The sequence below is a fragment of the Chanodichthys erythropterus genome, chromosome 4, assembly GCF_024489055.1.
Source record: "Chanodichthys erythropterus isolate Z2021 chromosome 4, ASM2448905v1, whole genome shotgun sequence".
Taxonomy (NCBI): Eukaryota; Metazoa; Chordata; class Actinopteri; order Cypriniformes; family Xenocyprididae; genus Chanodichthys; species Chanodichthys erythropterus.
In genome coordinates, this window is record NC_090224.1 from 13,957,054 (window position 1) to 13,975,229 (window position 18,176).

The 18,176-nt window shown below is 36.6% G+C and overlaps 2 protein-coding genes across 2 annotated transcripts in view; one reads left to right on the forward strand and one right to left on the reverse strand.

Annotated features, from left to right (window-relative positions):
* Positions 1 to 18,176, reverse strand: part of hivep2a (HIVEP zinc finger 2a) — a 123,384-nt gene that overhangs the window by 103,314 nt on the left and 1,894 nt on the right. The window lies entirely within an intron of this gene.
* aig1 (androgen-induced 1 (H. sapiens)) overlaps positions 1 to 18,176 on the forward strand; it is a 43,869-nt gene that overhangs the window by 7,032 nt on the left and 18,661 nt on the right. Inside the window, exon 3 of the mRNA XM_067384196.1 lies at positions 6,036 to 6,137. Within this exon, the coding sequence (XP_067240297.1) occupies positions 6,036 to 6,137 (102 nt within the window). The remainder of the gene's footprint in view (positions 1 to 6,035; positions 6,138 to 18,176) is intronic.

The following is an 18,176-nucleotide window of genomic DNA, read 5'->3' on the forward strand; positions in this document are numbered from 1 at the left end:
AATGCGGGAAAGAAAAAAACAGTACTGTAACGGAACATGAATGCAATACTTTGTCTGGAGCTGCCCTTCCCCTCCCACACATGTCATTGACATTAAGATGTCTGAAACCACAGAAAAACAGAGGCAACTGTTCAAAACTTGTTTCAAGCAATCATTCACTGGATCTAAGAAAGGAGGTTTGTGTACTGAGTACATTTATAGAGGGTGCCAATGGTAAAAATTCTGCTTGCTGCAAATGTATGACAAATGTTTTAATATTTTTGCAACCTAGCAATTTTCAATGCCATTCTGTGTTTCTGTTTGGGGTCGGTATGTTTTTTTTTTTTTTATGTTTTTGAAAAAAGTCTCTTATGCCCAGGGCTGTCTTTATTTGATCAAAAATACAATAAAACAGTAATATTGTGAAATTATTGTAAAAAAAAAACATTGCAAAGCTGAATTTTCAGCATCTATTACTCCAGTCTTCAGTGTCACATGATCCTTCAGAAATCATTCTAATATGCTGATTTGGTGCTCAGGAAACATTTCTTATTATTATCAAAGTTAAAAACCAGTTTTACTGCTTAATATTTCTGTGGAAACCATAATACATTTTCAGGACCCTTTAATGAATAGAAAGTTCTAAAGAACAGCGTTTAGGCTATGTGTCCAGCAAAGTGTTTGTTCCCAAGGTTTGCATATTTTTCCCATTGTTTTCAATGGGAGCACCGCGTTTTGAAAATGGCAACAGCGTGACGAGGTGCTGAGCGTCTATTTCACGCTAAGCATTTTTTACCGGTTGCTGAGTGTTGAAGAATCTTCAACTTTGGGAAAAACACAGTGCTCATCACTGTCACTTTTTACCCAGCCGTCCAATCACAGAGGGGCGGGACAAATACCACACCAACCAACTGCCACATCCTCCTTGTACAGCAAATAACAAACAACAACAAGCACATCTCTTCATCCAAAACTAGTCATAGCATTCATGTTGTAAAAAAGTTTTTTTTTCTTTAAAAAGAACGTATTAACCCCAAAATGTATTTTTTTAAAAATCACATTTTACGATAAATGTAAGTCCCTCTAAATAAAACAAGAAAACTAAACAAAATAACAATTACAAGACATATATTACATCAAATCAACATGCATATGTGCAATCCAGTTCAAATATTTACTGTGTTTGTCTTTGTAGGACAGAATATACACTAGGTGCCTTTAGATCTGTATTTAGACCATCAAAACAGTGAATCATCGCATTCCTTAAAAGGTATAAGCCTGCAAGTCAGGTCAGACAGCATCTGTATTCTCTCAGCATATACCACTATATCTGGACACATCAACACATGCTGCTTTGCATAAGGGGACTATACAGACACCAATACGCATTGTCTTAAATGTACATCTCGTTTGCTTTGCAAATCCTGATCTGGTACTGCCACAAAATCAGCTGTGCAATAAAATCCTGTCCTGCAAAGTGGAGAAGGAAGCACTGTGTTGTTTCTGTTTTGTGTGTGTCAGTGATGACCATCAGATAATTACATGGAAAATATTTAAATTGTGGTCACAAATGTCTTGCTTTGTCTCTGGCTGGCTAAAGATCTTTTAATATTGCATGGCACAATGTTATTGAAGAGTTTAAGATGTCAAATGACAGTGTCAAAGTGACTTAAACCTTAAGTGGAAAGAAAATCGACTCTGCTCATTTTATTTTAATGAAAGAGACACAGGCAATCTCCTTACATTGCAAGGGATCACTAATAATAGAAGCCCTCTCTTCATATAAATAAAGTAAAGTACATTTTGAAGTGTGCAAGTAAATCAGCACTTTTTATTTTTATAATTTTCCTTACTCTTTTGGGGGGAATTCTGCATAACATATTTAAAATAGCTTATTTTTATGTTTATATTAAAGATCATCTCTTTCTGTGTATATTATATTTAAAAATAAACTGTTCAGTTTGGAATGAACATTTTTAAAGTTTTTGAAAGAAGTCTCTTATGCTCACCACGGCTGCATTTATTTATTTTAACAAAAAGTACAGAAATACAGCAAAAACAGTAATATTGTGAAATATTATTAATGAATCTAAAATAACTTTTTCTATTTTAATATTTTTTTCTTGTAATGACAAAGCTGAATTTTCCTTCAGTAATCATTCTAATATGCTGAATCAATTATTATTGGTGCTCAATTATTATTAATGGTTCTTATTATTATCAATGTTGAAAACAGTTTTTTGCTGCTTAATATTTTTTGTGGAATTATTTATTTTTTGAGGATTCTTTGAAGAATACAAAGTTCAAAAGAACAGCATTTACTGTATTTGAAATAGAAGAAATCAGCAACTCAGCACATTAGAATGATTTCTGAAAGATCATGTGACACTTTTGACTGGAAGTGTAAATATTTGTTGTTGTTTTTTTAAATACAAAATTAATACAGCATTTTAAATATAATAAACATAGACATGCAGCTTTGACCGTTGCATCATTCTGTGGATATTTGCAGAACTTGTGGTTGCAGATTCTCAGCGAGGCTTAACGAGATGGCAGCCCGAGGATGCTTCCTTGTTAGCTTGTAAAAAACTTAGCAGCCAGACAGCCATGATACAAACACGAAATAGATGCTTGACTTGGCCCTGGCCCTCAGTTTAAGAGCTAGGCATGAGGCTCAGCTTACAGCCATCTCAATGAGCATCATTAGTGCTGAGGTTAATATTGGGAAACGGGCTCTACTGTGTTTGATTGATATGCAGACTTTGTTAGCCTTTGCCAGGTTATTTTATGACACCTATTAGTGGTATGTGTGTCTTGCTGATATCCACTCTTCTGAGATACAATGGGACCAAATTCTGCTCCATCTGCCTGATGACCTTAGACTATACAGTATGTCAGACGACAGAATGAAGTTTCCCAGTCCAGCTAGTTTGGCTGGATAATAGAGAAGGTTTGCCGCGTTCTATGTGGTTCATCCACAGTGCCCAGAGAGAGTGCATGGAACGGGCAAATCCAAATAAACCACCTGTCCGGCAATGAACTTATTTAACTTGCACTTTCAAAAAGAAGCCCAACATTTACTTGAAATATGCTTCAAAAGCACAACAGATCCTTTCACAAGGCCTATCCTCACAGTGCCGCCCGTTTATTTGGGTACGGTGACCATCATCCAAGCCCTTACTGGAAACAAGAATCCTGCAAAATAATCGGAGACACCCAAACCAAACAGAAATCTGTCACGCCCATAAATGAGACCCATTAATGCAAATACGTTTGAGCAGTTCAGGATTACAGCAGGGGAACTGAAATTCCTCCTCGGAGAGCCTGGGACTTCAAACGCTCTTTCACAAGGCCTGCATGCTCCACACCAATGTGCCTGTTTTTTAAAAGCGTGTGTGATGTCCTCATCAACTTAACACTGTCCTTTTTCACAGAAGGCATCTGTAGCTCAAAGTAAGTGCTGGATAAAAGCAAGGAAGTAGTAGTCAGCTCTCAGGGATTAATTATGGTATGCTGATATGAAAATATGAGCTCTGTGTGTTGGTTTGCTGTGCTCATGACTGGTTTTAGTGCTTGTCAGTGTTTTGCACAGAGATTGTGTCCTGTAGATGGGGAATCAAAGAGGATATTAGACAAGTTTTTTCAGCATAATGAGATGTGCCGGCATCAGGCGGGAGTTCGGCAGTCTTCCTGAAGACCTGCTGGGAATCTGGGGGTGAGGAATGGGCTCAATTTAAAGTCTTTGTGGGGAGTGAGAGGTCTTAAAAAGTTATGAAGTTCCTCCGAAGATAAAATGTAGTTGCAGTTTCTCTTTTTGAGCCCTTTTTGACAGAGATGGCTGACACCTGACATACAAGGCTGACATATAGGAAAGCACTTTAGCAGTGTTGATTTTTAGTCATAGAGCTCAGGAATAATCACAAATATGTCCAGTAGCATGTTCATGAGCAGAGCTGTGTGGTTTCGGCCATGTGACAGTAGAAGTAGATTCTGCTGAACTGTTTATCTCACACTATACAGCATGAGATCAGAGCTCACCATCATCAAATCCGTCTGTGATTACATGAAGAAACATATGAAACTGAGACAAATCAAATCCAGAAGAACTGTGGCCGTGTCTCCAAGAGATTTAAAGAAACCTGCCTCCAAAGCTTCCTGAAAAATGATGCCCAAATGTACCTGGACAAGAGCTGTTTTAAATGCAAAGGGTGGTCACACAAAATATTGTTTTGATTTAGTTAATATAAGTTAATTGATAAATAAAATCTATTTATAACAGTATTTTTAAAAAACATCCTTACTTTACAGCATTTTTACACAAGTGCCTAAAACTCTTCACAGTACTGTATCTTTGCAGGCAGGTTTCTTCAGGCATCTTAGAGACACGGCCACAGTTCTCCTGGATTTAGTTTGTCTCAGTTTCTTCTGTTTCTTCATGTAATCACAGACGGATTCGATGATGGTGAGATCAGATCACTGTTGTCAGACTACTTGTGTATTCAAAAATCTCACTGGATTATTACAATTAATGGCAAAATGAATGTTTGGAAATGTGAACAGATATTTCCTATTTACACACTATAGCAAAATATATAAATAACTGGCTTAAAACCTTTTTGGGGGGGGTGAAAATACTGATATGCCTAAGACTTCTGCACAGTACTGTATATATACACAGATCAGGCTTAACATTATGACCACCTTCGTAATATTGTGTTGGACCCCTTTTGCTGCCAAAACATCCCTGACCCATCGAGGCATGGACTCCACTAGACCCCTGAAGGTGTGCTGTGGTATCTGGCACCAAGATGTTAGCAGCAGATCCTTTAAGTCCTCTAAGTTGTGAGGCCTCCATGAATCGGACTTGTTTGTTCAGCACATCCCACAGATGCTCGATTGGATTGAGATCTAGGGAATTTGGAGGCCAAGTCAACACCTCAAACTCGTTGTGCTCCTCAAACCATTCCTGAACCATTTTTGCTCTGTGGCAGGGCACATTATCCTGCTGAAAAAGGCCACAGCCACCAGGGAATACCGTTTCCATGAAAGGGAGTACATGGTCTGCAACAATGCTTAGGTAGGTGGTACATGTCAAAGTAACATCCACATGGATGGCAGGACCCAAGATTTTCCAGCAGCAACATTGCCCAAAGAATCACACTGTCTCCACCGGCTTGCCGCCTTCCCATAGTGCATCCTGGTTCCATGTGTTCCCCAGGTAAGCGACGCACACGCACCCGGCCATCCACGTGATGTAAAAGAAAACGTGATTCATCAGACCAGGTCTTCCATTGCTCCGTGGTCCAGTTCTGATGCTCACATGCCCACTGTTGGCACTTTCAGCAGTGGACAGGGGTCAGCATGGGCACCCTGACTGGTCTGCGGCTATGCAGCCCCATATGCAACAAACTGTGATGCACTGTGTGTTCTGACACCTTTCTATCAAAACCAGCATTAACTTCTTGAGCAATTTGAGCTCTAGTAGCTTGTCTGTTAGATCGGACCACTATGGCCATGCTCTCCACGTGCATCAATGATCCTTGATCCACCCATGATCCTGTCGCCAGTTCACCACTGTCACCACTGCAGACCGGGAACACCCCACAAGAGCTGCAGTTTTGGAGATGCTCTAACCCAGTTTGGCCCTTGTCAAACTCACTCAAATCCATACGCTTGCCCATTTTTCCTACTTCTAACACCTCAACTTTGAGGACAAAATGTTCCCTTGCTGCCTAATATATCCCACCCACTAACAGATGCTGTGATGAAGAAATAATCAGTGTTATTCACTTCACCTCTCAGAGGTCATAATGTGATGCCTGATTGGTGTATATATAGTATCTATAATAATCAACTATTTATATTAATTTAAAAAAAAAATATTTAGGCATTTGATACCATATTTTGGTCATATCATATACTACACATAGTCTACTCATCTTATTAATTACTAGGAATTACTCTAAAAAAATACTATAAAAATTACTATAAAAAAACTGATTTTGTTTGTGATCTGATGATTATTTATCAGTTGCGTCTTTCTTTTTTGTTTGCAGTTTGTGGTGACTATGTTCTGGGCTCTTTACCTATATGACAGAGATTTGGTTTACCCAAGACTCCTGGACAACTTTATACCACAGTGGCTAAACCATGGCATGGTGAGTGGGAAATGTTTCTTTCTTTCTTTCTAGAAAGTACAAGACAGGAACAAAAGAAAAAGTACATTATGTTCTTTATAATCTCTTGGGCGACATTGACATCACATGTGTAAATGGCAGTTGTTGTGCAACTGTTCATTTCAATCAGGTGGAACAAAAGCTCTAAGGTGGGGTCAGATAGTGGCAGTTCTTGTTTTTATGACAGGATCTGAATTGACGTGTGGTGGCTTTATTGTTTGGTGTGTAATTCCAGTAGCAAATGTGTCTCTGTTAGCATCAGTGAGCAAGAATGTTTACATAAACATATTGTTATTAATCTGTCATTAATGTATCTACAGAACTGAAAAGCCTTTGCTGCAATTAGTCTAGAAGAGTCTCCACAAGAGATATTTTATAACCTAAACGCTTCCATATTGAATCCTTCTTTAATCTGCTGAAGTGGCCTTGAGGAAAGAGGTTTTGGGACCTAGAGGCTTCTGATAGATTGATAGGAAATACAGCTCAGAATGAAGCTATTACTGGAAACGTGGTTGGATGTCTTAGTCGTTGCTAATCACAGGATGTATTCAGTTGACTTGGGTATAGCCCGGGGCCACTGACAACACACGTAGCGGTTGCTAGGGAAACATGCCTCGGTTATTAATCAAAATGAATGTAACCTTTGAGCCTAATCAGAAATCGCCTCTATCTTTAATGTGCAGTGGCATTGTGAAATCATATGCAATTGGATTTTCCGCAGGGTTTTTAAACCTTTTAACATTTTTCATTAATACACATTAGAGAGTACATGATTTTTTTTTTTAGGTTTGGTTTTTAAGTATGTGCTAAAAATGTACATTTCTTTGCTTCATTTTCCCCTAATGTTAGATCAGTGATCATCAACTGGTGGATTGTGACCCAAAATGGGTTGAGAATCTGTTTTGGTCAAAGACAGCAGGGAAAAAGCAATTCAAATTATAAAAACTAAATGCAAATGTAAAAGCTGTGATAGTACATTGTTAGGATAAAAAGAAAAAAAAATGGTCCAACCCCAAATTCACATAATTAGTTCAGCCGATAATGCTAATTCGGGGTTTTCAATGAAGAAAATGCTCTTTCCTGCTAGTCAGTGTGTTTTTCCAGCCAGTGAAGCTGCAGAGGTCTTGTGATCAGTACAGTTGGACTGCTGAGGGTTGACCCACGGGAGAGAAGTACCTTCCAGCTGAGAACAATTTGTGCTATGCAAAACGTTCCAGATTATCCCGCCTGCGACCGAAAGAGGGTTACTCCATTGTAAATATTTTGAAGCATTCCATGGTACCACATTTGTTTGTTTACCCATGCTGCCATGGCAACAGTCTTCTGTTCACTGGCTGCTCTGACAAAGAAACAGCGATTAAGCCTTGTTACTCTTTTAGCCAGAATCAAAGTCGAATCCGAGCTGTGGCCCCAGCATTCAGATATTTTTACAGATATTCATACAAAAAATAAATCTGAAAAATATTTTAAAAATGAAGACCATTTAGACTGCAAAACAACTTTGCATAAATTATAACAATAAAAGTATATTTAAAATAAATCTGAAAAATATTTTTAAAAATAAGCCCATTTAGACTGCAAAACAACTTTTCATAAATATAAATTATAATAATTTTTTTTCTTAAAATTTTAAGATTTATTAACTTGCATAAATTATAACAATAACATTTTATTAAACATAAATATGAAAAATATATTTAAAAAATAAGCCAATTTAGACTGCAAAACAACTTTGAATAAATAATAATAATAATAATACTTTTCTTAAAACTATAAAATTAATTGATCAATTAACATACATTATAACAATAAAATATGTTTAAAAATATAATAAATAAGACCATTTGGACTGCAAAACATCTTTACATATTCAAAAAATTATAATATTAATATTTTAATTAATGATTTATTAAATCGTATATTATAATAATACAATTATAATATTAACTTAAAGGTGCCCTAGATTCAAAAATTTAATTTATCTTGGCATTGTTAAATAACAAGAGTTCAGTACATGGAAATGACATACAGTGAGTCTCAAACACCATTGTTTCCTCCTTATATAAATCTCATTTGTTTAAAAGACCTCCGAAGAACAGACGAATCTCAATATAACACAGACCGTTACGTAAGAGTCGGGATCATTAATATGTATGACCCCAATATTTGCATATGCCAGCCCATGTTCAAGGTATTAGATAAGGGCAGAACGCCTGGATGTGCACAGCTGAATCATCAGACTAGGTAAGCAAGCAAGGACAATAGCGAAAAATGGCAGATGGAGCAATAATAACAGACATGATCCATGATTACATGATATTTTTAGTGATATTTGTGAATTGTCTTTCTAAATTTTTCGTTAGCATTTTGCTAATGTACTGTTAAATGTGGTTAAAGTTACCATCGTTTCTTACTGTATTCACGGAGACAAGAGCCGTCGCTATTTTCATTATTAAACACTTGCAGTCTGTATAATTCATAAACACAACTTCATTCTTTATAAATCTCTCCAACAGTGTAGCATTAGCCGTTAGCCACGGATCACAGCCTTAAACTAATTCAGAATCAAATTATATAATATATATATATATAAATACTATACTCACAGGAATCGATGTATGCATGATGAACACTTTGTAAAGATCCATTTTGAGGGTTATATTAGCTGTGTGAGTGTGAACTTTGTGTTTGCTGTTTAAGGCAGTTGAGAGCTCGTGGGGGCGGGGGAGCAGGAGATTTAAAGGGGCTGCACACTTAATCGGTGCATATGTAATAATGGCTCAAAATAGGCAGTTAAAAAAATTAATAAAAAAAAAATCTATGGGGTATTTTGAGCTGAAACTTCACAGACACGTTCAGGGGACACCTTAGACTTATATTACCTTTACCTTTTACCTTTATATTTATCTTTTGTAAAGGGGTTCTAGGTCACCTTTAATAGATTACAATGTTTATAGAAGTATTCTTATTTTAATATAATAATAATAATGATAATAGATATTATTATTAATATTTTGTATTGTTGTAGCCTAATGATCATTTAGTTATTGTGTCAAAACACAAATATAACAAATCAATTTGGAATACTGGTATCAAAAACTTGGATATATCAATCTATCTCTAATTCATACCATGATGTGCCCATCAGTGAAACCCCCACAGCAGGGCATTTATGAATCCTTTACATCTTGATTCACTGAAAGCGAGAGAGAGAGAGAGAGAGAGAGAGACTGCTTTTCACAGGCTTCCTTCGAAATTAGACCACAACAAACTATAATAAAGCTGGACGACTGCTCCTTTTAAGTCATTGATTCTGAATACACTAGACATATTTATAGTTATTCTGGTGCAAACAGCTCATAGCTACAAAGTCCTTTAAAACTGTCAGGGACTCATATGTAGACACATGCAAATATTTGTGAATATTAATCACATCACTAGAATTTGAAAACTTTTTCTCAGTAAGTGCAGACAGGAAGTGACATGAAAAGATGAGACAAAAAACACTATATTTCCCCCAAGTGACAAGGGAAAGGACATTTTCCCTGTTTTGAAGCCGTCAGCGGCAATTCTGTATGTTTGGCAAGCCTATCAAGACTCATAATGTGATGATAACAATCAAAACAGAGCTATTTCAATAGGACTTAAAGAGGCCGCTACTAAACTTTCATGGCATCATCGGGAGGCAGTTTACCTGCGTCAAAGTATCTGTGACAATAATCCCGTCTCTGCTTTGTGATTACTCCACTGCAGAGAGAGGCCTGTCAGAAGAGCGTTGCGCTGCTCTAATGTTAATGCCAGTGGCCTCCCGCTGAGCAGCTCCCACGTTCAAAGCGAATCGCTCCAAATGCATACCGCAAATAAACATCTTACACCTGCTTAGAAAAAACACTACTGCTGCACATCTCAAAATAAAAGCACCAAAGAATCAGAGAGGCCGACTTCCCACGTGAAGGTATTTTCTGGACTAGCCTAGCTCAGTCTGAGCGTTAACTTTCCTCATATTTAATTCAGCAGGTAGCTTTTAAACGATACAGGTCATTGTGCTTGGGGGCTTTTATGACTGATTACCTGTGGTAAACAACCCCAAGTTCTCCGCCGCTCCTTTATTCACACTGCTAATTGTTCGGGGGAAACAAACACGATACACGGCCATTCCTTTTCCACGGCGTGACCTTGAACACACTTGATTCTGCTAATTAATCATGCAGTAAGTTCAAAGACAAAGTCATCAATATTTATGAGCGACTTACAGTTTCAAAACCTTCAAAAACATCCATTGCTGCAACAGAGAACAGGAATTTTTACACAAGTATCCCATTTAACCAAGCATTATAGGTCAGTAATGAATTCCAGTTGCAATTTCAGCCTGTAAAGAAAAACTCACACCGAGAGGAACCTGACTTTGCAGACTCCTCTTTTTTTTAATTGTCTCTCAACCTGTCAGTGGCATTTCTCAACAATTCCTTCTTCTGGATTTGTGGGATGTTATTTAGAGTAGAAAATAGCTGTGCTCACAGGCCAATTTGAAGAGTGCTCTCTTTTGAAAATTGTCTCTAACTGTACACTCCCGCTGCGACCACCAGTATGTTTAGACTGTGGGGATAAGTGTTTCACCATTTACAGTAACAAGAATCCTTCCTCCAAAAGAGAGGAGAAATACATCCATGTGACTGAAATCGATCAATGTCACAGTCCATGGCTGCGCTAAACTGATCCGGGCTTCGGATGCACTCCAGTGGTGTTTTCTCTGCTTCTAATAACATGTTTGGTTTGCCAGTGTCAGATGAACCTCAGACAGACTAGTTTCTGCTTAACCAATGGTATTGCCCACCGTCTTTAGGATACCGCAAGGATAAGAACCAGATGTCAGAGCATATCAGACATTTTTCAGGATCTGTTACACTTTACACTTTTATGAAAAAAAAAAAAGTCACTCACTGTAAAAATTAATTTTCATGATTTGTTATCACAACATTTTTTCTTGTCAAATCAACTTAGATAATTAATGTGGTTCAGATAACATAATATTTTGAGTTTCTGTTGAATAAACCAATCACCTTGATTGTATTAACCCTCTGGAGTCTGAGGCTGATTTGGGGCCTGGAGAAGTTTGGACATGCCCTGACATTTGTGCTTTTTTCAGTTGTTCATAAACATATTAATGGAAAAAGTGTCATTACACTGTATTCAGCACAAACTAGGCTACAATAATATGTGAGGAACATGTATGTACATGTTTGTGTTTTTGAAGGAATAACATTTATGCGTGGTTGTTGAAAAAACAAAAAACTTAAGTCACTGAAATAAGGCCAAAAAAAGTATAATAAATCTGTGTTCATAAGACTTTAGGGTATTGGAGGTTGTAGACTAGAGTTTTTGCTTCAAAATTATGTAAAAATTATGCTGCCTACTCCTTCATATAAAACAATATATTGATTTAGTTTTTGTAAGACACTTTTTGCCAAGAAACACCGTATGCGAGGAGGCGTGAATCACCACTGAAAATGGGCCATTCTCACCTGAGAAGACAAAAGAATTGGATAGTAATGAGCTGAAATGACTTGCATATTAATGAGGCATTTCAGTCAGGTAGGCTGTGAAAAAAAACCTTCTGTGATGTCTCAAGCTCATTATGATATATGAAACATATAGAAAAATATTATTATAATATAAAGTAATGGTTTTATATTATACTTTAAAATATAATGTATTTCTGTGATGCAAAGAGTCTGAATATAGGCTTTTAGTTTAAAAGCATGCACATTTGGAGAAATATTGGATTCTCATATGCTTATGTCAATTTTCTATACAGAGGAGTTATATTAACTTAATATTCATTGTCATTACTATGAGCGCTGGTGTTTTCAATTCATCCTTGAAGTCGGAGGGCGCTCTGTGCATTTTAGTCCACAAATTCATCTAAAAGAAGAAGAGGCTATTCCATGAATGGATTTTCCAAAACATACAGTAGCCGGAGGGCGCTAAAGAAACAAAAACTCATCTAAACTTCATCTGTAGAAGACAAGTAAACAGGAAGTAACTGCATGTCTTCTAGAGATCGCTAACCATGACTTTTACATCCAGATAAACACTTTTCAAGACAATAAATACACGATTGAGATAATAAATGCATGTATTGACTGAATTAGCGTCTGAATAGCGCTGGCTCCGTGGGCGTGGCCGCATTAGCAGATAATGAGCTGAATCACGGATTTCTGACATGGCTCTCTTTTCATACAGATTACATAAACAAAGAAGGTTTGTTTTCGATTTGACTTACATGATTTAAAACCTGACATCTTAACGTTTTTTTAGACATAAGTGTAATTTTTTTGTCATTAGTATTCACTAAGTTACAGTTCATTTTCTGAGAACTATCAGATTGGAGTTCGTTCAGAGGGAGAGGAGAGATCACGCATCATGTTAGTTTTCTTTATTTTACAAAAAGCACAACATTCTGTTTTTACTCTGAGTGTACACAAATGAAAGAAGTTATTCCACAGATTAAAATGGTGTATAACTCTTAATTGTATGTGCAACATTGACGGAGTATTTTGAGTCTCTTTCACACTGATAAGAAAAAAACCACGGTGGTATCGCCGGCGATACCGTCAGACCTCAGTACTGTTTTTTTCTTTCCCGCATTAACAATTGAACTTGATGGCTCAGAGAGTTTATGGTAGGTTCACACACTTTAAACTAACCGCACCATAAGTCACCTTCAGCCAATTACTTTTTCTGATTTTCTGTATAAAAAAGTGCAATGTTTGCATATATGTACAGGCTTATATAAAAGCTGAAACTTTTCCAAACTTTAGATTTGTTTTGCACTGAAATAATCTGGATCACTGCATTATTTTACTTAGAAAATTGGCCACATTGGTGTTTTTATTCAATTTCAATCCAATTTTCAATGTTGATACAAAAAGTATTCTCGTCGCTTCATAACATTAAGGTTGAACCATTGTACTCCCATGAACTGATTTAAATTTGTCTTTAGTAGCTTTCTTGCTGGCAATGCAGGCCAGCCATTGGATTTTGTCAAAAATATCTTAGTTTGTGTTATGAACAAAGGTCTTTTTGGGTGAACTAACCCTTTAAACTAACAATTCCTCTTTTTTTTTTTTTTTTTTTTTTTTTATTACAGTGCTCGGACAATAACTTATCTAACTGTAAAGGATGTATATTGGAACCTTGGTAAAAATTAGTAAATTTTGTCATCATTTATTCATCCTCATGTCAATTCAAACCTGTATGACTTCTGAAACACACACAAAAAAAAAAAAATCAACTGTTTTTGTCCAAACCAAATCAATGGAGTAAGTGATGATAAAATACACCTAAATTCAATATTTTTCTGGCATAAACTGGATGCAAACTACCCATCAATTATCAAACTAGCCAAGTACACAAACCAAAAGGGCTGCCTGACAACTAGAAATTAGTGATTACTAGCCTAGTAATCACTTGCATTTCCCAGAATCTGATTCATATGCGCATTATTGAATGTATTAGTCTCCATTAATGTAAAATAAGTTGGGCTGTTGACAGATTGCCACCTGGTGGTCGTTGCCAACTTGGGTACTGGTAGTGTACAAGCTCAGACTGTAATTCCCCAGATTGATGCAAGATGCAGAATCATTTTAATGACATGTTAAAACAAGGCTCCCCTTCATTATGGCTATTGAGGTTTCCCTGCAAAATCCTTTGTCCTGTGGCTTGCCATTCCTCGTATGCAATGAAGTAAAGTGAAGCAAAATAAATCATAATTTTTGTGGTATTTTCCACAACGGAGTGCCACCATCATCTTCCATAGAACATTTACCCACGGATTCTTTCATGCATCGCCGGAGGATGCACGCTTTGATCTTATATCAGGCTGGCCGAGAAACACAAAGTGTCTCAGTTTTGTTGCAAACAGCGTAGTACAGTCAGCGGTTGCACTGTTGAACATAAAGGAGAGGTCAGTGTTGTTATTGTTCACAAACTGAGGGGGGAAAAAAATCCATGACTTCAATGCTAACAAAAAAAAAATAACTCATACATTATTTCAGTATTAGTTTTTAATACATACTGGCCCAGTTTCACAGACAGGGCTTAGATTAAGCCAGGATTAGGCCTTACTTCAATTAGGATACTTAAGTATCTTTTATAAACATGCCTTAGTGGGAAAAAAAAATTATTGGCGTGCATCTTGAGACAAAACAATGGCACAAACATATTTTAAGATATGCCAGTGCAAGGTGCTTTCAGTTAAAACAGCTCAAACATGCATTTTGAAACTAGAAAAAAAAACAATAACAGTGAAAAGTGTGTCTATGTGTACAAATGCTGTATTGCTCAAGAATGCTTGTTAGAACACTAAAAAAGCATCTATTAACATGACAGCATCTCTGTAAATTCCCCTCATTGTGATTTAACCACGTACGCTGTTCCGCATTAGAGCGGCTGCTCTTGTTTTCTCTGTCATTGTGCTGTGGTGTTAGCGTTATCTTTTTGCTTGGCAACCATCTCATTCACTAAAGCTCTAGATTGACAGGAGGGATCTGGTTGTTTTGTCTGGCAAGCCTCCAGCCACTTACTAAGGACATAATGTGCTATGGTCTTATGCAATGAGGCTTCATTGCAAGTAACCCAGCATAGTGAGGTCAAAGTATAATATCCTGATGTTTTATCAAAAACCTGTTACATTTTGTTTGAATCCCAAAAAGACATGCCACATCTAAGGGCTTTGACATCTTAAGCTGGATTTTCAACAAATGCTATTTGATTATATCTGATTACGACGGTCAGGTCCTAATGCGTTATGGATTAAATTAAAGCAAGCCGTGATGGAAAGCAAATTAAAGCAGGATCAGTGCTCTGCATTAGAGTGTTGAGGGACAAATTAAGGCTAGATCAGCATCCTGTCATGCGATAGGCCAAAGAGCAGCTACCAAACCAACACACTTCTTGGCACAGGGAAATAAAAAGCCCCATCATGCCAGCACTGTATCCACACTTGCCAGAGAGCATCCCTGCAGCTGTGCCAGGCATATACTGAGCCAAAATAGCCTGTCATAACAAGAGATCATCTCCCCTAGAGACTGCCAGCAGAATACAGCGTTCTGTTCAAACACAAAAAACACAACTGCCTCTAATCAAGCAGACAGGGGAAAAACATATTATGATTTATTTTTACAAATTGTTCAATGTGAGCTCATGAGTATTCGTGTGAATTTTTACATAAAGTGTGGTTCTACCACACGTACATTTCTGTCATTAAATCCATAAGTTCCAAATCCATAAGACTGCAACACAACTACCTCTTTCAAAGCTCAGAAAGGTAGTAAAGACATCGTTAAAATCATCTGTGACTACAGTGGTTCAACCTTTATGTTATGAAGCGACAAGAATACTTTTTGTGCGCAAAAATAAATAAATAAATAAATAATTAACCCGGAAGCGCTGCACTGTCTATACATCGTAAACAGCATAGGAGACTGACATGAAAGAGAAGAAATTGTTAAATAAAGTCATTATTTTTGTTTGTTTTCTGCACACAAAAAGTATTGTCGATGCTTCGTAACATTAAGGTTGAACCACTGTGGGTGAACTAACCCTTTAATATTTGACAATATTTATTCATCTCACTTGCACAAAAACAGATTCAGTATTCCTCAAAATGAATAAACTGCAATCTCTGAATATTACACAAACCTATAATAGTTTAATAGTCAAATAACACAAATATACTTTATGTATTTAATCTCACTTTATTAACCAGTGTCTTTCCTGCTGACCTTCTATTATCTAATTCAACCATACTAATAAACAAAAATTACTCTAGATAAACATCACATTTGTTTTTCATTTTTTTGTTTTTATTGCTTTTTATTTTTTTTTGTCTTTATTCCCCTGTGTCTTATTCCTTTTTAATCCAGAATGGCAGCACAGCTGAAAGGTTTGTTTGAGCTGCGCCCTCTACTGTACAGGCCTGAATTTGCATTTCCGTCAGCCTGAGGCTTAATCAATTCAGTTTATTGTGAAAGGCCCTTTATGTTTGGCAAAAATAGCCAACAATATTTTTTTGTTATTAAAAAACAAGCAAGCAAGCACAGCCCAGATGTGAAATGGTATTGCAAGAGTAACGAAATGCATTACTTTCCATAAAAAGTAAGGGAGTAACACAATATTGCAATGCATTACTTTTAAAAGTAACTTTCCTCAACGCTACTATCACGACAGGTGTCTAGTTGACAACTACATCAAGTGGCAAGTTCCTGTAGCCTCCCTGGACCTGATTTTCATTGATACTCAGTTTGCTTTAAGCATGGGTGTCAGAGAACAAGACCTCTGGATGATGACATGAAAGACAATGAACAGTGACTCATTCAGCCAAACCAAGGGGGCCTATCAACAATACCCCCTCTGAGGGGCCACTCAAGGGCTATTATGAAACAGTTTTATGTTTGAAAAAAAAAAAAAAAACCTTTAAAGGTAAAATGAGATATTAAGGCTGTTCAGACTGCAAGCAAATCAGATTTTTTCTCAAATCAGATCTTTTCAGGCACTATGAATTGTGTGTCCAGACATAACCAACCTATCTACATGGGCTGCTTTGGTAATGACATAGGCATACCCATGTATGTGACGAGGCTTTCAAAACGGATGCAGAAAAATGGAGGTGCATCATCTTGCTCTCCAAATAACACCTGGAGTATTGTGATGTTCCGTGCTGTAGTCACGGCTGAAATCTTTGTACATGTTTGAATACCGCATGAATACGGCATTTCCATCACCAGTTTTGACCTTATTGTTGTGTGTCACTTTAAGAGTTACACAAATTTGAAATCCGATTTGAGCAGGCAGTGTGTCCAGACTGAGCCGTATCTGTAAAAATATGATTGGAATTGCATTTCAAAACCACCTCCAAAATTTAGTGGGATTCAGATTTTGAATCAGATTTTTTTTTTTTTTTTTTTTTTTTTTTTTAAGTCCAGACTTTCAAAAAATCATCTGAAAAAAAAATCTAGATATGCAAAAAATCTGATTTTTGCTGGCAGTCTGAACATACAATTAGTCTTGTTTTCAGAGAAATTTAACTTTAGTGAGGTTTATGCTTAAAAACCAGAAAAAAACAATTTGTTAATGGGGTAAGGAACAAAAATTAAACAATTTTATTTACTATTATTTAGATAGATTTCTCAGAAAACAAGACATTTTCCCTTTCAAGTAAATGTGTCTTGTGTTTAGATATTTACATTGTAGCCCTATTCCAACTAAAAATATCATGCGCTTACATTTTTGGACATTTTCAGACACTTTGGTCAGCTGTGAAGAGTGTTGGGGGTAATGCATTCCAAGTAACGTAATCAGATTACTTTTTTCAAGTAACTAGTGAAGTAACGGATTACTTTTACATTTTACATTTACAACAGAATATCTGAGTTGCTTTTTCAAACAAGTAACACGTTACTTTGTTTTCCCATTTATTGACTGACACCTCTCCTGTCCCCATCTTGAGAGAGATCGGGAGTAAGTGCAGAGGTGTTGTGTAAATATGATGGTTATTGTAGTTCTAGACTAAATTTTTCTGTATTCTAGAATGGCAGCACAGCTGAAAGGCTTGTTTGTTTGAGCTGCGCCCTCTACTGTACAGACATGAATTTGCATTTCCTTCAGCCTGAGGCTTATTCGTTTCACTCTTGGTGTGAAACTGCCTTTACATTGCCAAAAATAGAACTATTTTGTTGTTATAAAAACAAACAAATAAACAGCCCAGCCCAGATGAGAAAAAGTAACGCAAAAGTAATGTAACACATTACTTATATTTACCCATCTCAACCCAGTGAAAGATGGCCGTAATGTAACTTAGTTACTTTTCATAAAAAGTAACTAATTAACACAATTTGTTACTTTTTTAGGGAGTAACGCAATATTGTAATGCATTACTTTTAAAAGTAACTTTCCCCAACACTGGCTGTGAATTTTTTCAAATATCCAGCTGTGCATGTGCGTATCATTAGGGTGAACGAG